This window comes from Mobula birostris, chromosome 11, assembly GCF_030028105.1.
Source record: "Mobula birostris isolate sMobBir1 chromosome 11, sMobBir1.hap1, whole genome shotgun sequence".
Classification (NCBI taxonomy): domain Eukaryota; kingdom Metazoa; phylum Chordata; class Chondrichthyes; order Myliobatiformes; family Myliobatidae; genus Mobula; species Mobula birostris.
The window spans coordinates 74,905,503-74,930,270 of NC_092380.1; the positions used below are offsets into that span (position 1 = coordinate 74,905,503).

The 24,768-nt window shown below is 40.5% G+C and overlaps 1 protein-coding gene across 2 annotated transcripts in view; it reads left to right on the plus strand.

The window, feature by feature from the left end:
- Window positions 1-24,768, plus strand: part of tub (TUB bipartite transcription factor) — a 233,152-nt gene that overhangs the window by 132,334 nt on the left and 76,050 nt on the right. For both annotated transcript variants that reach the window (XM_072272540.1, XM_072272541.1), the window contains exons 2-3: window positions 18,074-18,125; window positions 24,033-24,195. In XM_072272540.1, the coding sequence (XP_072128641.1) occupies window positions 18,074-18,125; window positions 24,033-24,195 (215 nt within the window). The remainder of the gene's footprint in view (window positions 1-18,073; window positions 18,126-24,032; window positions 24,196-24,768) is intronic.

Below are 24,768 nucleotides of genomic sequence, written 5' to 3' on the forward strand. Positions count from 1 at the left end.
TAAGGGGCCCAAAACCGTGCACTGGTGATCAGTCAATATAAAATTAGTGGTGAGGCACATTGAGACTATTGTGTGCAGTTTTGATAACCCTGTTATCGGAAAGATGTTGTCATGCTGAAGATGGTGCAGAAGAGATCTATGCGGATGCTGCCTAAGCAAGAGGGCATAAGCTATAGGGAGCTATAGGTCATGCTAGATCTTTATTGATCAGAGCGCAGGAGAATGAGGGGTGACCTCACAGAAGTTTATAAAATTCTAAGGGGTATGGATAAGTTGGACAGTTGTACTCTTTTCCCCCAGAGTTAGGGAGTCCAAAACTTGAGGTCATAGATACAAGAGGGGAGAGATTTAAATAGGACCCGAGACTCGTGCTAAATCAGTGTTCTGTTTTGACTGACTGAGATGAGATTAATGAGTACAGTACCTGGAGGAAGTGGTTGAAGTGGGAACCTCTGCAACATTTAAGGGGCATTTGGACAGGTATGTGGCAGGGAGGACTTGTCGGGGTTATGGGATGAGTTTAGACAACGGGGATCATCACCGAGTACGCCGTGGTCGGCATCGATCAGTACGGCCAAAGGGCCTGTTTCTGTGCTATGATACCTCACTCTTTCACTAGTGGTGTTTGATCTGCTTTGAACTGTATTTAAGTCAACAGTTTGATTAGTGCTTCATTTCATTAAAAAGCTAATTTGTGTTGATTAAGGTGTGTTTAGTCTCAGGTACTATATTTGAAAATTTGATAATTAGTCTCCTTTGTGCTGTGTTTCATCAGGAGGTGATTAGAGACTTTTGTACTGTACTGGGGGAATACTACTTTTTTTCTCTTTTTATTAAGTGATATTTAGTCTTATTTGTCGCATTTGATTATGGATGAAGGTGCTGATGTTTGATTAAAAAATGACTGATTCTACCTGTATGGTATCTGAGGAAGTGTGATTAATATAATTTGTGCTACAGTATGTTTGATTAAGGAGTGAATAGTTCAATTTGTTATGTGTTCAATTGATGCATGATTAGACAGACTAGTGTATGGTATCTTGGAAAAGGTAGTCTCGTTTGTGCAGTATTTGGTGAGAGTACTGGTCTCATTTGGGCTGGGTTTATTTAGAGATATCTAGTCTGATTTCTGCTGCATTTGATTTCACTTGTGCTGTATTTGCTCAAAGCATATTTAGGCTCCTTTTAGCTGTATTTGATTAAGGGACAAATATTTTGATTTCTACTGTATTTGGTTAGGGGGTGAATTGTTTGCCTTGTGCTATAGTTGTTTAACAGGGAAATCTAGCCTGATTTGTGCTGTATTTGGGAGTAATAAAACAGAAGGTGGTAGAAACACTGCAGGGAGTAAGTGAGGATACGGGGAGAGGGTGACTTTTGTGGTTTGTAAGCTTTGCTTCAGGAACATTGTCATTTGATAAAAATCAAGTGTGTTTTATTTTAAAATAAAACACATGTTGAGAGTCAAAAATTCATAAGGAAAAGTCTGAACACCCACTTTACAACTGAAGAAGGACCGTCCTGTTAAATGGAGATGCAAGAGGCTGCGGAGATGCAAGAGGCTGCAGATACTGGAATCTGGAGCAACAGACAAGATGCTGGAGGAATTCAGCAGGTCAAGTAGCATCTGTGGAGGCAAATGGAGAGTCAACATTGATTATCCATTTCCCTTTACTGAGTCCCCCCAGCATCTTGATGCGTATTATTCCATTGCAAAAATGATTACCTCATGCAAGGTGATGAATCTGAATTGTGTTGTATTTAATTTATCCATTTAATGTTTAAATTACCAATGAATAGACATCTAGTAGTCACAGCAATCAAGGAATACAACTCAACCAACACAGACCAAAGTTGCTGGTGAACGCAGCAGGCCAGGCAGCATCTCTAGGAAGAGGTGCAGTCGACGTTTCAGGCCGAGACCCTTCGTCAGGACTAACTGAAGGAAGAGTGAGTAAGGGATTTACTCACTCTTAAATCCCTTACTCACTCTTCCTTCAGTTAGTACTGACGAAGGGTCTCGGCCTGAAACGTCGACTGCACCTCTTCCTACAGATGCTGCCTGGCCTGCTGCGTTCACCAGCAACTTTGATGTGTGTTGCTTGAATTTCCAGCATCTGCAGAATTCCTGTTGTTTGTGTTTTTAAAAGGAATACAACTCATTGAGTTCCACACTAAAGTGCCATTTAGGGAACCACTCAACTTAAAATACTCAGGATGTGCTCCAACTAGCAAGGGACACTTAATAGAGAGCGATACTACTGAGCAATGTGCTTAATGGCAGTCAATTCAGGCATGATGTCATATGTCTCTTACTTACTTATACAAGGTAAGTCACCTTGTCGTTGTGGAGAGGTTCGTCAGTTCCTGACATCCCAAGACCAATGCCATCTGGAGTTCAGCTCCTGATAGGGTCATCCATGGTGGCAAGATCAGGGGGTAGGTTCCAGACAAAGATCGATCCAACCAAGACCTCAACAGTGGAGCTGACAGAAGATAATGGTAGATCACAACAGCAGTGAAGGTGGAGGAAGGCTGCAGCAGTGAAAGGTCCCCAGTTGTCTTGCACGCTTTACCACTGGATGCTGACCTGATCTGTCAAGGACCACGTAGTGGCTGCCCATGCATCAGCCTCCCCATGTTAAACAATGTCACAAGCAGGTGTTCTCCACTAAGGGAATCCACTCTAGTATGCCAGATTCACCAACAGAGAACCCCTTAGGAAAACATCATACTCAACTTGAGAGATTGAAGAAAAGGAAAACTTAAGCAATAACTGTAATCTGGAACTCCTGCCAATATCCACCCCCAAACTAAACGCTGCTGAAGCTTAGTTGAATTAAAGGTTCAAAACTAAAGTGGATCAATTTGTGAAAGGCAACAGCACCAAGGGTGACAAAATCCCAGCAGCAGATGGAGCTAATGATTTGATTACCCATCATCTCATTAAATGGGAGAATAGCCAAGAGGGATTAAAAGTTAGATTCATGTTACCATCCTGAATGAGTATAAATATAATTGTATGTTTTGCACAAGGACTGTGTTTGTAATTCTTTGCCCTTGAGCTTTCTATTAATATCAATGAAGTCAGATTTTCAGTATAAAATTGTCAACAAATTAACAAAATACAAATACCCAGCAGAGGATACCTTAATCATTTTAGCATTGATTGTCATTACAGCTTACAGAACAGCTAATGATAAGTCAATAACTTCTTTCTTACTTCAGCCCATCAGCCGTTAAATCTAGAAAGTAAATAAAATATTGTGCATTTTATGACTATAATTTAAAAGTAATTTCCTTTTGCAATTAAAACTCTAAATGGCAAACAACATAATAAGGAACTTGCATCAAAATGCTTTCAGCCATGTGACACTTCAGAGAAACACACTTACTAGGCAGAATATTTCAAATAGTGAGGATTAGTCATTGTATTGTAGCAGGAAAATAGTAAATTAATTTGTTATCCATGTCAGTAGCTCTGACAGGCCTGGAATGCAGTGTAGCAATAAATTGCACTGTATGATTGTGTAGCATTCCACTTGCAATACAGTGGAGACACAGAAACATATTTGCTAATAATAAATCGTAGTTATATCCCTTTAAAATATGGATAGATGTATTCTTAAATGTAATCATAAGTTCATTTCCATTCAACAGTGAGTTATAGATGACCTCTGTTGTGAGAACTTGACAACTAAAATGCATGTAATAAGGAACGAGTATGATATGACTGCTTTGACATGAGGTGAACCAAACGTTAAAAGTCATTGACGGATTCAGCCTTTTCAAAATAGGAAACATAGTGAGTAATGCTGTATACTAAAGGAAGCCACGGGGAAGCAGACAAAAGGGAAATGGAGGAAAGCTGATTGATGTCAGGGCCAGCAGTTAACAGTAATGGCAGAGCTACTGGAGAAGGAAAGCGGCAGTTTTAGGCTCCAGGCCAAATTGAAAAGGTCAGGGTGCTAGGGGCGGGCTAGCTCAGCTTACTGCTCCACAATATTTACTCGGCTCTGCATTGAACTATGGGTCTCAGACTCTCTTTGTGGACTTCAATTCAGAATGCTATTTGCTTGTGGTTATTGAATGTATGATTCGTTTTTTCCCCTCTGCTCATTGGGTGTTCAACGGTCTTTTTTTTTAAATGGGTGCCTTTGGGTTTCTTTGTTTCATGGCTGCCTGCTTGGAGACAAATGTCAAGGTTGTATAATGTATACGTACGTTGATAATAAATGCACTTTGAATTTGGAGTCTGTGGGATGGGGAAGGGATATCAATGCCAGGTGAGAGAAGTTCTTTGGTTTCCTACTGAGGCTCTGAGCACCCCAACTTCTCTTGGCCAAATGGAAAGAAAAATGTCTTTCTGAACTTTTTAAGCTCTTGCTGTAGCTTTCAGCAAATGTAGCCTTGCAGAGTTGCCACACTGCTCCCCACTTACTTTGACAGCAGATCATGACTTAATGACAACACTGGAGCCCAACCTGCAGATTTAAAGACAACTCTGACAATGTTGGATGGGAATCCTTACCACTAGCTGTTGTAAATTTTAGTCAGTCAGTACAGAGTGACCATGAAGTGCATACAGTCCCATTCCATTTTAATTGTTTCCCAACTGCAAAAAAAGCAAAATAAAAACCAAGGCCATTAATTCTCAGATTAAAAACGTTAATGCTTCTTATTTACGTCACCATGTACAGAAATGGCATCTCATGAAGTAAAGGTTGCAAGGGCTCTTTCTAGGATATCACATATGTTGTTGAACTGGACCAGGCATCTCTAGTTGTGACTCTCACAATACTGTTTTAATTTTTCTATCCTATTGAATACAGACAAATAAAGTCATCAATCCTTGATAGACAGCAAATGAGAAAATGTCATGACCTCCAACCATTGCTGACTTGCATTAGAGCAAGGAGTCCATCATTCACAATGTATACATAATGAAAAACATCTCCAATGGGACATTGATCCTAATTTAACTGACTTCCCCACATTGATTTTAATGTGCTACTTTTTGAAGACTGTTCACTAGTAAAACCTGCTAATCACTGCAATACTATTGTTGTATGAGGGCATAACATCCTCATGATTAATATACAACGTAAAGTTCATTAAGAAACCTGTGAAATGATAGAATTTTTAAAAGCTTAAGATCTTCCTCTTATACATCAGAATCACCACTACAATGTTCTCTAGTCCTGAGCCAGGATTGACCTGAGATCGTACCTGAGTGGTGGGCAAAGATTCCTGAGTGCTCTACTGGGGAATCCCAGCATAATGGCATCTGGTGCAATGGCAGATCAAAGTGACAAACCTCTATAAGAATTGTAACTGCTTTTGACATTATGTGGATGCAGTCCATGATGGACAACGCAACAATATGAACACTGGCTGACTCTGTCCCTCATGATGCTCTTCATTTTGGCAGGTTCTTTTAATTGTCCTGGTAAATTTTAACTGCCATCCTAAATTGTTGTGACCCCTTTGGAGATAATCTCTTCTTCATTTCAATTTTCCCTTGCATTCATTTCATTCTTCCTTTGAGGAGACACCAGATTGCTTGGAGGGAGGGGAGGGCAGTTGGCACTTTTTGCATGTCACACTTCTGAGAAGACACTGATTGCTTGGAGGAAAGAGAGTTTCAAAGAAGTGAATGGGTCAGTCGGCATATTTTGCAAACCACAGTCCCAAGGAGACATTGGATTGTGCATAATTAGGCTTTTGGAAAGGGCAAAGTAAAAAAAAAAGTTAGTTTAAGCAGCCATTGTATGAGGGGGCCAGTGTAGGAGTGGAGAGTTGAGGCTTTGGTGAGGGGAGGCTAGGCTGTAGGTAGATTTTTTTTTCATTATTTATTATTTCTTTGTTTGTTATTGCATGTTTAGAGCAGTGGAGATGTCAGATAAGGTTCTGGAAATGCTGGATGTGGAAAGGCAGAGAAACCTCCAGTGTCCCTGACATGTTACACCTGCAAGAACTGCACCCAGCTGCAGCTTCTAACAGACCGTGTTAAGGAGTTGGAGCTGGAACTGGATGAACTCTGGATCATTCAGGAGGCTCTTGGGTTGATAGACAGGATATAAAGGGCGGTAATTACATTCAAGGTACAGGACACAGGTAACTGGGTGACCATCAGGAGGGGGAAAGGGGATAGGCAGCCAGTGCAGAGTACCCTGTGGCCATTCTCCTCAACAGCTGTTGGGAGGAATGATCTAGCAGAGGAAAGTCACAGAGGTTAGGTTTCTGGCACTGAGTCTAGCTCTGTGGTTCGGAAGGAAATGGGGAAGAAGAGGTGAGCCATAGTGATAGGGGATTCATTGGTTAGGGGAACAGAAAGGAAGTTCTGTGCATGAGAATAAGATTTCTGTATGGTTTGTTGCCTCCTAGGTGCTAGGGTCAGTGACATCTCGGATCTAGTTAAGTGGGAGGATGAGCAGCCAGAGGTCGTTATCCATGTCGGTAGCAATGACATGGGTGGGACAGATGACGAGGTCCTGCAAAGTGAGTTCAGGAAGTTAGGTGCTAAGATAAAGGACAGGATCTCCAGGATTGTGATCTCAGGATTAGTATCTGTGCTATGTGCTAGTGAGGCCAGAAATAGGAATATCATAAAGTGTAACACCTGGCTAAGGAATTGATGCAGAAGGGAGGGCTTCAGATTTTTGGATCATTGAACTCTCTTCTAGGGAAAGTGGGACCTGTATAGAAGAGATGGTTTGCACCTGAACTGGAGGGAGTCTACTATCCGAGCAGGAAGGTGTGCTAGTGCTCCATGGGGATGTTTAAACTAGATTTGCAGAGGGATAGGAACCAGAGTGCCCAAACAGATGTGAAGTGGTTGTGGAGGAAGCTAGCTGTTGTTAAGCCGACATAGAAAGTCAAGAATTGAAAGTTTGAACATGGTGGGACTAACGTTCTGAGTGGTCTAGGTTTTAATGCAAGAAGTACTGTAGGAAAGCTGAATGAGCTTAGGGCATGGATCAATACATGGAATTATGACATTGTAGCCATTAGTGGGGCTTGGTTACAGGAGTGATAGTACTTGCAGCTCAATATTCTGGAGTTCCATTGTTTTAGACATTATAGAATGGGAAGGATTAAAGGGAGAGGGTTGCATTACTAGTCAGGGAAAAATCAGGACACACTAGAGAGTTTGTCTGGTGAGACTTTATGAATACAACTGAAAAGTAAGAAAGGTATTCCAATCACGAACAAGAGAAAATCTGCAGATGCTGGAAATCCAAGCAACCCACACAAAATGCTGGAGGGAACTCAGCAGGAACACTACTGAGTTCCTCCAGCATTTTGTGTCTGTTGCTTAAATAAGAAAAGTAAGACCATGTAAATCGGATTATATTACAGACCACCCAACCATCTGTGGGATTTAGAGGAGCATTTCTTTTCAGACAGACTGCAGACTGTTGCAAGAAACATAAGGTTGTGATTACTGGTGATTTTAACTTTCAACATATTATCAGAATCAGGTTTATTATCACTGGCATGTGATGTGAAATTTGTTAACTTAGCAGCAGCAGTTCAATGCAATACATAATATAGAAGAGAAAAAAAATAACAATAATAAGTAAATCAATTACAGTATAAGTATATTAAATAGATTTAAAAAGTGCAAGAAACAGAAATACTGTATATTAAAAAAAGTGAGGTAGTGTCCAAGGGTTCAATGTCTATTTAGGAATCGGATGGCAGAGGGGAAGAAGCTGTTCCTGTATCGGAACTCCCAAACTGTAAAAGGGGTGGATAGAAAAAAGATTGTCAAATGTGTTCAGGAAAGTTTCCTAAGTCAGTACAATGCAATCCCACCTAGAGACAGTGTAATACTAGATCTCCTATTAGGGAATGAGACAGGACAGTTGACAGAAGTTTGTGTAGAAGTACACTAGTGATCATAATGCCATTAGTTTCAAGATAATTCTGGATAGGTCTGATCCTCGGGTTGAGATTCAAAATTAGAGAAAGTATAATTTTGATGGTATCAGAAAGGCTCTGGCAAGTGTGGATTGGGACAGGTTGTTTTCTGGCAAAGGTGTATTTGGTAAGTAGGAATACACAGTTTGTATGTTCCTGTCAGAATAAAAGGCAAGAATAACAGGTTTAGGGAACCTTGGTTTTCAAAAGATAATAAAGCCCTGGTTAAGAAAGAGAATGAGGTGCATAGGAGGTATTTGCAGGCAGGAGCAAATGAGGTACTTAAGGAGTGTAAGAAATGTAAGGGAACACTTAAGTAGGAAATCAGGAGACATGAGGTCGCTCGAGGAGACAAGGTGAAGGAGAATCCTAAGGGTTTCTACAGATACATTAAGAGCAAAAGGATGTCAAGAGACAGAATTCATCTTCTGGAAGATCAGAGTGATAAGAGCCAAATGAGATGGGAAGGACATAAATGGATTTTTTGCATCTGTATTTACTCAGGAGGTGGACACAGTCTATAGATGTGAGGCAAAGCAGCAATGAGTTCATGGACCATTTACAGAGGAGGAGGTGCTCACTGTCGTGAGGCAAATTAGGGTGGATAAATCCCCAGATCCTGACAATGTATTCTCTCAGACCCTGTGGGAGGTAAGTGCAGAAATTGCAGAGCCCTAGTGGAAATATTTAAACAATCTTTCACCACAAGTGAGGTGCTAGAGTATTGGAGGATAGCTAAGGTTGTATCGTTGTTTAAGGAAGCCTCCAAGAATAAGCTAGGAAATTGTCTATGTGGACTTTAGCAGAACCTTTGACAAGGTCTCACATCGAATGTAGGACAAAAAGGTTCAGTTGCTTGGCATTCAAAATGAGACACTAAACAGGGTTAGACATTAGTTCCGTGGAAGAAATCAGAGAGTGGTTGTAGATGGTTGCCTCTCTGACTGGAGGCCTGTGACTAGTGGTGTGCCACAGGGGTCGGTGCTGGGCCTATTGTTGTTTGTCATCTATATCAAAGAATTGGATTATAACATAGTAAACTAGATCAGCAAATTTGCAGATGACACCAAGATTGATGGTGCCGTGGGCAGTGAAGAAGACTAGCAAAGCTTACAGTGGGATCTAGACCAGCTACTGAAATAGGGCAGGGCACTGAGCAGTGCAGTAGAACAGGAGGATCTTGGAACACAGATCCATTATTCTTTGAAAGTGGTGTCACAGGTATCTCGGGTCATAAAGAAAGCTTTTGACACATTGGTCTTCATAAATCTCAGTACTCAGTACCGGAGATGGGATGTTATGTTTAAGTTGTATAAGGTGTTGGTGAGGCCTAATTTGGAGTATTGTGCCCAGTTTTGGTCAACTATCTACAGGAAGGGTGGAAACAAGATTGAAAGAGTACAGCAATAACTTACAAGTATGTTGCCGGGATTTAAGGACCTGAGTTATAGGGAAAGGTTGAATATTCCCTAGAGCATAGAAGATCGACGGGAGATTTGATAGAGGTATACAAAATTATGAGGGGTATGGATAGGATAAATGCATGCAGGCTTTTTGCCACTGAGGTTATGTGAGACTAGAACCAGAGGTCATGGGTTCAGGGTAGAAGGTGAAATGTTTGAATGGAACACGAGGGGGAGCTTCTTCACTCAGAAGGTGGTGAGAGCACAGAACGAACTGCTAGTGGAAGTGGTGGAGGCGGGTTGGATGAGAGGGATGTGGGGGGCCTATGGTCTGTGTGCATGTTGACGTAACTAGGCAGATAATGGTTCAGGACAGATTAGAGGGGCTCAGGAGCCTGTTTCTCTGCTCTCGTGTTCTATGACTATGATTCTATGAACAGATTCCTTTTCAATTTTAGAAGAAACTGTATCACAAACCTTTTTTTTCCATATGTAAAAGCTCTTCCACTGAAAATTGTTGTTGGAACACCTTATGAAGTTATGAGCTTATGAAATTGACTTATACAATAGAAAGCAAGTAACTGCTCCAACCTAACATTCATTCTATGTGCAGAGCCTAACATCTCTTACTAAGTTTGCCTTAATGTCTTATTTTCATTACAAGAATGAAGGTTTAATTACCATAAATTCAGACAATGCACGGAATAGGAGAGCATTAAAACTATTTTGATAAGAAGGCGTTTACTCCTGAGCTTTCCCATTGGAAAATCCATCCGCTGAAATTAGAGCATTGTCAATGAATGCTTTAATATAGAAGCAGCCTCATTCAGCATGGGAATGCAACATAGGAATGAACAGAAATTTCAATATACCATGAGATATCATTTTTTCCTTGTATAGATAATTGGCTTGATTGGTAGTTGAGAACAGTGCTCACTGTTTTTCATGTTAGAATGTGCTGATCATGGATAAAGATAATAAATAAAATAGACTTGACATAGTCAATTATTTTCTATTTAAATTGAGCTGAAATGGTGTTCTTATTGAAAATGATTGTAACTCCCTTTAGCATATTGACATAGACAAATACTATCTTTTGACCTAGAAAGCTCAAAAAACAGATGCTTGAAACCTGAAATAAATATAGAAAATACTGTAACATTGGACAACTACTTTCTTAACAGGACAGTCGTTTACCCTAAAGAAGTTTGTTCATTAACACTGCATGCAATTTGTCATTAACGTCTCCTGTGATTCAATGCTGAGTTGCTTGAGGTTGGTCTGGGATCGAGGAAGAATCTAGAACATTGAACTTTACAGAATAGAAACAGGCCCTTTAGCCCACAATATCTGTGTCAAACATGATTCTGAACTGAACTAAACTAATTATCTTCTGCCTGTGCATGATCCATATACCTCCATTCCCTGCATGTCCATGAGTTTAACAACCTCTTCAATGTCTTCAGGTAGTGCTTCCACTACTACCCTTTTTCTTCCATAGACAAGCCAATTCGGAATCTACTACCAAATCACCAAGGTTTGGCCTACCATGAGGGATCTTGCCAAATTCTTTACTAAAATCCATGTAACCAACATTCACTGTCCTACCCTTATCACTTACCTTTGTCACACCCACAAAAAGCTCAATCAAGATTGTATGACATGGCCTACCCAGCACAATGCCAATGCTGAGTGTTCATAATCAGGCCATGTTTTTCCAAATGCTCCACAAATCCTCTCCAATATTTTACATACCACTGACGTGAGGCTCATCAATGCATAGTTTCCTGGATGATCGATCTTTTTTCCCTTCTTGAAAAAAAGAACAATATTGCTACTCTCCGGCTCTTTGCGACCTTTCCTGTTGCTAGTGAGAATACAAAGTTCTTTGTCAAGAGCTCTGCCCTTTAATTTAACTTCTTAACCTTCAAACACGTCCTTCAGCAGTGGAATAAAGCACTTGAGTTCATCACAAACAATCATTCGCATTCTTTTCCAGCGACCTATCTGGAAAGCAAATTTGGAGGAAATGACACCAGTCTATCTGCTTATAAACATATTAATAAAATGCAGTAGTTAAGAAAGACATGAAGGGATATGGACCTATTAAGAAAAAAATAGGATGTGTGTAAATAGCCATAAGGGTCTGCATGGATGATGTTGTCCAAAACAGCTCATTTCCATAAGACCATAAGGTCATAAGATATCATCATCATCATCATCAGGTGCCGTGCCCAGTTTGAGCTTTGACTGCCATGGCCCACACACTCCTGTTTCGGATCAAGTGGATCAATTCATTGGTATTCATTTCCAGTTCTCTGGCTGCTGTCTCCATCATCATTTGTCTTTGTCTTCCTCTTGCTTTCTTCCCTTCAATCTTTCCCATAATTACCGTGCATTCTAACTCCTCTTTCCTAATCACATGCCCAATGAAGTTACGTTGCCTTTACAGGATCTCATACATTATTTCTCTTTTTGTGTTTGCTCTGTTCATGACATCCTTGTTAGATATTTGTTTCATCCTCCTCAAAAACTATATCTCTGCTGCTTCAATTTGTTTTCTTATGTTACTAGATATTGTCCAACATTCTGAGCCATATAACATAAATAGATAAACATAACATTTCAGTTCTCTGAGACGGTTGTCATGCCTAGTTTAGTATTAGTCAGTATACTCTTCATTCTCGTAAAGGTGTCTTTTGCCATCCCTATTCTTCTTTTGATGTCCATGTTGCACCTGCCATCTGATCTTACCCAGCTTCCTAAGTAGCAAAGGTTCTGTACTTATGTCTTCCCCATTTATTCTCAGCCTGCGGATAGGATTCTCCTTCTTTTTGGATATCACCATACATTCTGTCTTTTTGCAACTGACAGACTCATTTTTACACTTTCTTCAATAATTATATCAATTAAGTTTTGTAGTTCTTCCTCCGTACTTGCAATTAACACAGTGTCATCTGCATATCTGAAATTATTGATGTTTTCACTGCCAACTTTGATTCCTAAGATGAATCTTATTTTTTGTAATATTGTTTCACTATACATATTAAATAAATCAGGGGAGAAAACACACCCTTGTCTAACGCCTCTCTTGATTTTCGTAAACTGACTCACTTCTCCATCTATTCTTACAGGGGCAGTTTGTTCCCAGTACAGATTTCTGATTAGGCGGAGGTCTTTCGAATCTAGATTTAGAGTTTTCTGTAGTATTTCAAATAACTTATTGTGCTTTACTTTATCAAATGTTTTTGTGTAGTCAATAAAACAAACAAATCTTTTTGCACTTGAATAGCTCGTTCTGATAGTATCCTTAAAATCAATATTGTGTTTCTTGTACTTTTGTCTTTCACAAAACCACATTGTTCTTTACCTACTTCAGGTTGTATCTTACTTTTAGCTCTTGTCATCAAAATTCTTAGAAGTATCTTGGTGATATTACTCATTAAACTTATGGTCCTATGTAATTCACATTCTATTGCTCCAGGTTTCTTAGGAAGAGTGATAAATACTGATTTCTTCATCTCTTCTGGTATTATTCCAGTCTCATAGATGTCATTGATTAAATCAGTAAGTTTTTCAATTCCATAATCTTCAAGGGCGATAATTTGTTCTAATACTAATTCATCAGGGCCTGCTGCCTTTCCTTTCTTCATCTTATTTATTGCACTACGAACTTCAGATTTTAAAATACATGAACCTTCAATGTTTTTCTTAATTTCTGGTTTTTCGCCTCGATCATCTTCAAACAATTCCTAAATATACTCAGTCCATCTGTTCATAATCTCATCTTTTTCCATGATAATGGTACCGTCCTTTGCTTTCAAACATCCACCTGAAGAACAGAGGAGCTTTTTACCAGTGATATTCTTGATTTGTCGATGTAATCTTTTTGGATCAGTAATAGGGATTCCTTCTATTTGCTCACATTCCTGGTTTAACCATTCTTCTTTGGCTTTTTGACATAAGCTTTTAACTTTTTTATCTGAGGACTTATATTCTATAGGATTTGCTTTCTTCTGTCTCCGTTCTTCCATTAGGTTTTTGATTTCATCTGTCATCCATTTATTCTTTGTGCTTTTTTCTTTTTTAGGAATCAGTGACTTTGCTGATTCTACCAAGGCATCCTTTAGAGGGTTAAATTTCATTTCTACACGATTGCTATCATCTTCAACAGATTCTATTTCTAGACTTTGAAATCTATTCCTTACTTCAATTGTAAATTTTTGTCTTAAGTTTTCTTCTTTAATTAATTGCAAATAGTCAAGGGATTGTTCAGGTTTTTGCTTCTTTAGTTTTTTAAGTTTTACTTTTACATGACATACTACTGGATTATGGTCACTATTACAGTCTGCACCTAGATATGTTTTGCATTGAATCACTGAGTTTCTAAATCTTTGGTTTATAGTAATAAAGTCAATTTGATTTCTAATGTTATCACCTGGACTGTTCCAGGTCCACAAGCGTCTTGGATGGTTTTTAAAGTAGGTATTCATAATGACCTGATTATTCATCTTGCACCATTCTACCCATTTCTCACCTCTTACATTTCTTTCCCCTAGTCCAAATTTTCCTATGGTATTTCCATCAGTACCTTGTCCTACTTTAGCATTTAGATCTCCCATGACAATATCAATATCTTGAGATTTGCATCCATTCTTTGCTTGTTCAAGCTCTTCATAGAATTTATCTATATCCTCATTTGTTCCATCTGTTGTTGGTGCATATACCTGTATAATTGCTAAATCAGATGGTTGTCCTCTGAATCTAACAAGGAGCACTCTTTCTGATATTGCCCAATGTCCTAAAACACTTTTTGCCATGTTTTCATCCATAAGAATTCTTACTCCATTAGTATGGGATGTTCCACAAGAATAAATTAGTGTTTTATTTCTATTCTGACATGTTCCAGCACCTATCCCACGAACTTCGCTAATTCCCATGATGTTAATCTTTAGTCTTTCCATTTCATTTATCATATTGTACAATCTTCCTGCTTGATATAGGGTTCTTACATTCCAAGTGGCAATAATTTTCTTTTCTGTTATTTAAATCCTATAAGCAGTAGTTTGATGACGCTTGGGGATCCCCTGCTGACCAGAATCAACCCTACTAAGCGAAGCATCTTCAGAATTGTCTTGAAGATCCTCTTGACGCTGTTGTTGTGTGATATATTTTGTGAGTTTTACCATGGTTTTCTTAGCAAATAGATTCTAGGAAACCTAGTATCTAGCAACGGTGGTTTGCTATTGTCTACTATTGGGCGAATTAAAGAAATTGCCATTTCTCTTCCCAAATGTTCATCCACCTGTACTATAGCCGTTGACATTTGAGGTCCTAGCTCATCTGCCTTCTCCATTATAAGCTCAGTTACTGAACCTGCCGGATCTGCCGTTGGCCTTCACTCGTATCCTGAGCAGGAACCCTTGCAGGTGCTACTGTTCCGGGTCAGAGCAGCCTTAGGCGCAATGAGTGACTAAAGGGTAACTCCACTTTCCCCAAAGCTCTGAAAGTCCCCAATCAGAGCCTCATCACCAGTTGCAGGTGAGAGTCATTCCCAGGACTGTCATAAGATATAGGAGCAGAATTAGACCATTTGGCACATCATTTCATTATGGCTGATCGAATTTTTCTCTCAGCCTCAGTCGTCTGCCATCTCCTCATAACCCTTCATGCCCAGACCAGTCAGGAATCTGTCATCCCCTTTCTTAAATATTCATAGATTTGGTCTCCACAACTGCCTGTGGCAAAGAATTCCACAGATTTACCACTCTATGGCTAAAGAAATTCCTCCTCATCTCCATTTTAAAAGAACACCCCTCAAATCTGAGGCTGTGTCCTCTGGTTTTAGACTCTTCTACCATAGGAAATGTCCTCTCTACATTCATGCTATCAAGGCCTTTCACCTAGGTTTCAATTAGGTCACCCTTCTGAATTCGATTGAGTACAGGTCAGAGACATCAAACACTCTTCATATGACTAGCCATTCAATTCTGGAATCATTTTTGTGAATGTCCTTTGAACCCTCTTTAGTTTTAGCACATCATTTCTAAGATAAGGGGCCCAAAACTGCCTACAATCCTCCAGGTATAAACTTCTCTGTAATACCTTGGGCTTGTGGCTTGTTAAGCAGCTTCATGTGTGGCACCTTGTCAAAGGCCTTCTGAAAATCCAAGTACACAACATCAATGGATTCTCTTTTGTCTATTCTGCTTGTTATTTCTTCAAAGAGCTTCAACAGATTTATCCGGCAAGATTTTCCCTTGAGGAAACCATGCTGACTATAGCCTATTTTATCATCTGCCTCCAAGTACCCTGAGACCGCATCCTAAGTAACCAGCTCCAACATCTTCCCAACCACTGAGGTCAGACTAACTGGCCGATAGTTTCCTTTCTTCTGCCTCTCTCCCTTCTTGAAGAATGGAGTGACATTTGTAGTTATTCAGTCTTTCAGAACCATTCCACAATCCAGTGATTCTTCAAAGATCATTACTAATGCCTCCACAATCTCTTCAGTCACCTCTTTCAGAACCCTGGGGTACACCATCTGATCCAGGTGACTTGCCTACTTTCAGATGTTTCAGTTTCCCAAGAACCTTCTCTCTAGTAATGGTATCTTCACACACTTCGTGACCCCTGACACCTGGGACTTGCATTATACTGCTGGTGTCTTCCACAGTGAATAATGATGGAAAAAACATATTCAGTTTTTCCACCATTTCCTTGTCCCCCATTACTACTTCTCCAGCACCATTTTCCCGTGGTCTAATATTCACTCTCACCCCTCTTTTACACTTTATGTATCTGAAGAAACTTTTAGTATCCTCTAACATTATTGGCCAGCTTACTTTCGTATTCCATCTTAACCTTCTTAATGACGTTTTTACTTGCCTTCTTTTGGTTCTTAAAAGCTTCCTAATTTGTTAATGTCCCACTAATTTTTGCTCTATTATATGCCCTCTCTTTGACTTTTATGTTGGCTTTGACTTCTCTTGTTAGCCATGGTTGTGTCATCTTGCCTTTAAAATACTTCTTCCTCTTTGGAATGTATATATCTTGTGTCTTCCAAATTGTTTCCAGAAATTCCAGCCATTGCTGCTTTGCCATCATCCCAGCAAGTGTTCTTTTCCAATCAAATCTGGCCAGCTCTTCTTACATGCCTCTATAATTCCCTTTACTCCACTGTAATACTGATACATCTGACTTTAACTTCTCCTTATCAAATTTCAGGATGAATTCGATTGTATTGTGATCACTTACCTCTCTGGGTTCTTTTACCTTAAGCTTTCTAATCCATTCTGGTTCATTGCACAACATCCAGTTCAGAATATCAGTTCCCCTAGTGGGTTCAACCATGAACTGCTCTAGAAAGCCAGCTCGTAGGCACTCTAGAAATTCCCCCCTCCTGGAATTCAGCACCAACCTGATTTTCTCAATCTACCTGTATACTTAAATCCCCCATGACTACAGTAACATTGCCCTTTTGGCATGCATTTTCTATCTCCCTCTGTAATTTATAGGCCACATCCTTACTATTGTTTGGGGGTCTGTATACAACTCCCATCAGGATATTTTTACCCTTACAGTTCCTTAGCTCTATCCACAATGATTCAACACCTTCCGACTCTATGTCACCTCTTTCTAAGGATTTGATTTCATTCTTTATCAACAAAGCAACACTGCCCCCTCAGCCTTCCTGCCTGTCCTTCAATACAATGTGTATCCTTGGACATTAAGTTCCCAGATATACACTTTCAGCCATGATTCAGTGATGCCTATAATATCACACATGCCAATCTGCCACTGTGCTACAAGGTCATCTACCTTATTCCATATACTGCGTGCTTTCAAATAGTTTCAGTCCTGTATTCACCCTTTCAATCTTGTCCACCATTTACTTTGAAACTCAGCCTGATTACTGCATTTTTGCCCTATCAACAGCCTCTCCTCACTACACACTGCCTTTGTTTGTAAACCAGCTATCTCATCTTCAACACTCTCATCTGCTTTTCCTCCGATACCTCTTGCATTGAATTATCTGCAGCTCAGGACTCTAGTCACACCATGCTCAACCTTTTGATTCCTAACTTTGTCTGAGATCTTACTAATATCTGCCTCCACAACCTCTCCACTAACTGTTCTGACACTCTGGTTCCCCCCCCCCCCCACAACTCTAGTTTAAACCTCACCGTGTAGCATTAACAAACCTTCCTGTTAGGATATTAGTCCCATTCCAGTTCAGGTGCAAACTGTCCATTCTGTACAGGCCCCACCTTCCCTGGAAGAGAGACCAATGATCCAAAACCATATGCCCTCCCTCCTACACTAAGTCCTTAGATCCTTAGCCATGTATTAAATTGTATAATCTTCCTAGTTCTGGACTCACTAGCACGTGGCATGGGTAGCAATCCTGAGATCACAATCTTGGCAGTCTTGCCCTTTAATTTAGCTCCTAGCTCCTTATGCAGAACCTCGTCACTCGTCCTACCCATTTCATTGGTACCCACATGGACGACGACTTCTGGCTGTTCACCCTTTGTGCTATTTTTTACTGCCTAATTCTAGTTGAAATCTAAAAAGAAATACAGAGAGATGATGTAGAAAGAAGAGTAGGGCTGATACAGCAGCTTGTTATAAGCTGCACAGTAACGAGGGTCTTACAAGTTTATTTTTGGAATAGATGCACAATGTGTAATGTCAATTTCTAGTAGACATATTTTGATTACTTGTACTTTCTACCCTCACAGTGTACTGGATGATGAAGGTAGTAACCTGCGACAACAGAAGCTTGACAAACAGGTAAAATATTTACATGCCATGCATAATGGTGTTTGTTTTCTTTTTCCCTTCTAATTCTATCTGGTTTTGAGTTAATCGGTGGCTAATTTGTGATACACCACCTGTTGGCCAATGTCATCCTCTTCAAAATTATTTGCAAAACAAAGTAAGAGGCTGCAAATCTAAACATTAAGTACTGGGAAGACTCAACATGTTGGGCAGCATTTGCAGCCAGAACACCCTAGGAAGTGTTCCAGTTACTGAAACATTAACTTCTCTATGCTTTCCACAGATACTGCACAACCTGCAGTATATTTCAGTTTTTGTGTTTGTTTTAAAGGTGTTACTATCTGCTGTAAACATCCACAAAACATTTTATAGATATGCATGCACTAATGCCTTTTCCAGTTTCAGGATTTTCCTTCCACTGGCTGTTATTTTATCAGGGGCATTAACTTGCTGAAATTGTTCCAAGGTATTTCACTGATGGGTGATTTCAAACGTCCCTGCAAAAGTCAACTTTTCTATTGGATTTCAACCTTATGCACATCAAGTATTTTACCAAGTCAAGTGTAGTTTTGGAAATTTGAAGAATCTTATCAATAATTACTTGTGTCTATTTTACTGCTAATCTCCTTTCAACCACTTCAGTATAGTTCATGGCCACTGGTCATCACTAATATTTTCATACAGGAACCCAGGCAAAGAATATTGACAGAGTGCTCACTGCTAAGCTCAGTATCAGCTTTTTTATCACTGTTGTTTTGCGGCAGTAGTACAGTGCAAAGACATAAAACAATTATAATTTACAAAATAGTACAAATAAAAACAATTGTGTTCATGGGTCATTCAGAAATCTGATTATGGGGGGTGGGGGAAAAGCTGTCTCTAAATAATTGAGTGTGGGCCCTCAGGCTCCTCACTTCCCTCCTGATGGTAGTGACACAAAGAGGGCATGACTCGATGCTCAGAGTCCTTCATGATGGATGCCACCTTCTTGAGGTGCCAAATCTTGAAGATGTCCTCAGTAATGTGGAGCTGACTGAGCCAAAACCATTTGCATCCTCTTGTGATCCTGTTACTTGGAGTCACCATAACCATGTCAGAGTGCTCTCCACTGTATAGCTATAAAAATTTGCAAGCCTCTTTGGCAACATACCAAATCTCCTCAAACTCCTACAAAGTAGAGCTGCTGATATGCCTTCTTCATGATTGCATCATTGTGCTGGGCCCAGAGTAAGTCTGAGATGTTGACACCCAACATCTTAAAGCTGCTCACCTTTTCCGCCATTGACCCGTCATTGAAGACTGGTGAGTATTCTCCTGACTTTCCCTTTCTAAAGGCCACAATCAATTCCTCAGTCTTGCTGATGTTGAGGGCAACGTTGTTGTCGATACACCACTCAAACCAACTGTACTATCTCATTCCTGTACACCTCATTGCCAACTGAGATTTTGCCAACAACTGTGGTGTAATTGGTGCAGTTACAGTTAATGTTTGAGCTGTGTTTATCCACACTGTTAGAAGTATATACAGAGTAAAACAGTGGGTTAAGAATGCATCCTTGATGTGCATCTGTGTTGATTGTCAGCAAGAAGAACATGTTATTACTGATTCATACTGGTTGTGGTCCCTTGATGAGGAAGTAAAGGGTCCATGTTGCAGAAGGAAGTATAGAAGCCCAAGTTTAGAATATCAAGTTGTATTTAACAAACAGCAGCCTGACATATGCTTTTCTGTTGTCTAGGTGCTCCAAGCAGATGAAAGAACCAATGAGATTATGTCTGTAGTAGACCTGTTGTGGCAGTAGGTGAATTCTAGCAATAACCAACCTCTCAGATCACTTCATTATGGCAGAGCTGCTGAGGCAGCTTACCTTTCTCTTCTGTGGCACCAGTATCATCGCTATCTGTTTGAAGCAGGTGGGCATCTCAGAGCAAAACAGTGAGAGGCTGATTACAGTTAGTTGGCACAGTTTTCTGTACTTGGCCAGGTACACCTTCCCTTCTAAAAGCAAGCAATTCCAGTTCGCCAACGGATTTTGTTTACCCACTCTTTTCTGCGAGCTGTGGTCAACCAAAGCGAAGATTCATTTCTGCAGCACACACACAGGTTGAACCTGGGACCTTTCTAGTCTGAACCATTCAGATGTCTACTTATGGAAACCTTAGGACATATAGTCTACAACAGGACTGATGCCAAAAATGCTGTTGCATTAGGAAGAGGACTACATGAAAATAATAGAAAACCACCGAATTTACACATGCTGACCAAGATAAGGAGGAATTTTGCAATGCTTCCGTGTGTATTTGAATCAACTGAATGGTGCCATAAAGATACAACTGTAGCAGTTTGTGCTGCATGTCCTCTCTGTGGCTCTCTGTGTTGAAAAAAAGCCTCTTATTCCCACTGCCCTTCAATTAGCCCACAAGGTGACATTTATTCTAATGATGCAATGGATTTTGACAGAATGAAAACATGACTACTCTAGGATTAATTGACAGTGATCTCCACATCACACTATGCACAGTCACCCAGTGCAGCCATTGAGAAAACAGATTTTTCTTTTTGTTGCAATGCATATCACATACATGAAGTGAGCTGTGCATTGTCAATGACATCTTGCATTGCAGGGACCCTGGCAATGCTCATAAATACTGCCAGAGAAATAAAATGCAACCAGGGCTCTTGTCTAACCATTTGGAAAATTCTATGCCTCTAATACTAAAAACCAACTCCACTGATTCTGCTTTTTAACTCTCTGTTGTTCTCTGTTCTATTTGTTCTCAATGAAGGGGTGGAGCAGGAGCTAGCAAGTGGATCCAGGTGAGCAGGGTGATAAACATCTTGAGGAGGGAGGGTTGAAGATAAAGACAGAAGCTGTGAGGTGACTGTTGGAGGCTACAAAGTATTGAAAATGATGGAATCTGATAGGGGAGAAAAGTGGTGAAAGAGCTAAAAGTTCAGGTCCATGACCTTTTATCAGAATTGGAAAATTGAAAAACGAAGCATTTATTTTCAGTTGCAGAAAGGAATGCAGGAATTGAACTTTTCTGGGACACCTACTTTTCATGATTTTTATAAATGACCTGGATGAGGAATTGGAGGGATGGGTTAGTAAATTTGCTGATGACACAAAGGTCTGGGGTGTTGTCAGTAGTGTGGAGGGCCATCAGAAGTTACAGTGGGACATCGAAAGGATGCAAAACTGGGCTGAGAAGTGGCAGATGGAGTTCAACCCAGATAAGTGTGAGGTGGTTCATTTTGGTAGGTCAAATATGATGGCAGAATATAGTATTAATGGTAAGACTCTTGGCAGGTGGAGGATCAAAGGGATCTTGGGGTCCGAGTTCATAGGACGCTCAAAGCAGCTGTGCAGGTTGACTCTGTGGTGTCAATACGGTGCATTGGCCTTCATCAACCATGGGATTGAGTTTAAGGGCCGAGAGGTAATGTTACAGCTATATAGGACCCTGGTCAGACCCCACTTGGAGAACCGTGCTCAGTTCTAGTCACCTCACTTCAGGAAGGATGTGGAAACTATAGAAATGGTGCAGAGGAGATTTACAAGGATATTGCCTGGATCGGGGAGCATGCTTTATGAGAATAGCTTGAGTGAACTTGGGCTTTTCTCCTTAGAGTGACGGAGGATGAGTGGTGACCTGATAGAGGTATATAAGATGATGAGAGGCATTGAACATGTGGATAGTCAGAAGCTTTTTCCCAGGGCTGAAATGGCTAACATGAGAGGGCACAGTTTTAAGGTGCTTGGAAGTAGGTACAGAGGAGATGTCAGGGGTAAGTTTTTAATGCAGAGAGTGCCTGGAATAGGCTGCCAGCGATGGTGGTGGAAGTGGATACAATAGGTTCTTTTAAGGGACTCCTGGACAGGTCCATGGAGCTCAGAAAAATAGAGGGCTATTGGTAACCCTAGGTAATTTCTAAAGTAAGTACATGTTCAGCACAGCATTGTGGGCCAAAGGGCCTGTATTGTGCTGTAGGTTTTCTATGTTTCTATGAAGTCTGTGATAGGGTACAGACCAAAGTTGTTCCTTCCACACAATCCTTTAACATTGTGTCTACTCAACAGGTAAAGAGAGCACTTAGAATGGGGACAAGAACATGCTGGAACTGAAACCCAAACAAAAGAGTTATCTCTGCTATTCAGGGACATATAAAGATAATTTTTATATTTCTCTGGAAATAATATAAAACAGAAAATTCTATAAACATTACTAAAACATTAAAACACTTTATCAACTACAGCTCAGTATTCAATGCTATCATCCCCTCAAAACTAATCAATCAGCTTCAAGACCTTGGCCTCAATAGGTCCTTGTGCAATTGCATCTTTGACTTACTCACTTGCAGATCCCAGTCAGAGTGGATTGGCTCCATCACCACAGGTGCTTCACAAGTCTGTGTGCTTGGCCCCCTGCTCTACTCACTTTAAACTTACGACTGTGAGGTGAAGCACAGCTCCGATGTCATATTTAAGTTTGCTGAGGACACCACTGCCGAAACGAAGATGGTGCCGAACAGCACTTAGGAGAGGGATATATTGAAAACCTTGCAGAGTGGTTCCACAACAATAACTTCCCACTCAAGGTAAGCAAGACCAAGGAGCTAATTATTGACATCAGGAGGACAGGACTGGAGGTCCATGAGCATGGGGGGGGGGGGATCAAAGTTGGAGTGGGTCAGCAACTTTAAATTCATAAGTGTTATCATTTCTGGAGATCTGTCCAGGGCTCAGCATGTAAGAACAATGGCAGTGCATCTACTTGCTTAGAAGTTTGCGAAGATTCAGCATGACATCCAAAACTCTGGCAAATTTCTATACATGTGTGATGGAGAGTATATTGACTGGTTGCATCACAGCCTGATGTGGAACCACCAATAACCTTGAACAGAAAATCCAACAAAAAGTAATAGATATTGCCCACAGGTAAAGCCCTCCCCGCTACTGAGCACATTAACATGGAACGCTGTCGCAGTAAAACAGCACCACCTAAGCCATACTCTCTTCTCACTGCTACCATTAGGAAGAAGGTACAGAAGCCTCAGGACCTACACCAGCAGGTTCAGGAACAGTTATTATCCTTCAGCCAGCAGGCTCTTGAATCAGAGGAGATAAAAGATCTAGTGCTTTAGAGGGGATCATTTTACTTGCCCCATCACTGAATTTTCCCCACAACCTATGGACTCACTTTCCAAGGACACTTCATCTCATGCTCTCAATATTTCGTGCTTGCTTATTTATTATTATTATTATTTTTCTTTTTTGTATTTGCACAGTTTGTTTCTTGTCCATCTGGTTGGGTGTGGTCCTTCATTAATTCTATTATGTTTCTTGAATTTACTGTGACTCCCCCCCCCCCCAGGAAAAAAACCGAATCTCAGGAAATAAAATTACTTTAAACTTTGAAGGGTCCATGATCATCTTTTCGGGTTATCTATTTATTTTTGTAATTTAAAAAAATGTCTCTGCACTACACTGGTACCGCAAAACAGCAAAGTTTTCTAAGGTCAGTGATAATAAATATAACTTTGATTCAAATATATTAAGAGTATATTATAATACCGTTTTAATACTTAGACAATTTCTGATTGAGGAGGAGGTCCAGCTCTCCTGGGAACGGATAGGGAGATTCCCCCGGGGGTATCCCTCGACGGACCAGAGCGAGAATTCACTGACATCCGTTACCCAGGTGGCCCCGGACTGAGAGAGAGAGACAGTCCAGACCAGGCGATTGCCGGGGAGCGGCCGGCCGCCCTGGAACGGCCCCGGTCCGGCCGAGCCGCAGCCTCTCACTGCGGATAGGCCATTATTCACCGCAGCGGACGCTTCCTTGGTCTAAAGTTCAGTCAAACTGAAACTAGTTTACGCGAGGTTGCTCAGTAACTAAGGGGTTTGCTTTCCACAGCGAGCCTTACTGGAACAGAAGCAGAAGAAAAAACGCCAGGAACCGTTGATGGTCCAGTCAAACGTGGACAGCCGATCTCGGGCTCGGCGGATGAAGCAGTCGGAGGAGCAGGCCCCGCTAGTCGAGTCCTATCTGAATAGTAACAGCAGCACCATTTATCATGGTAAGTAGGTGCAAGCCGCTGGTGATTTGCTAAAACCATGGGGGGGGGGGGGACTTTGGGGTTCTTATGCTTATCCGTCGTTCATTCTTTGGGGCACTCCTCTGTTTTCGTGGATGTTTGTTTAGAAAAAGATACAGGACGTGTTTTGTATACATTTCTCTGACATTAAATTGAACCTTTGAGAGTTCACGTATTTTAACACCTGTTCCATTTTATTTGGTGTTATTTCCTTGCCTTAATTCTTTTGTCAAAAATAAACTTGACGGAAGGTCAGGTGTGGAACTATTTTTCTCATTGTTGACAGCGCTCGGTTATTTCTCGATGTGCTAATGTGAGGGAGGCAAAAGGAAAAATTGTGTGTGTAATCATTGTTGTACCAACCAGTGAGGTTCAATTTGAGAATGTTTGTTTTTAATAAAGGATTATCCATTGCTGTCTGTTTGTTAATCTTAATGACATGATTTGTAGCAACAACAAATAAACTCCCACAGAATCTACCATTCAGACGACATTTCTCTCTATTTAGTACCTCAGATGTACCTTTGGTCTTTGTGTTCCTGAAGGCATGGAGTT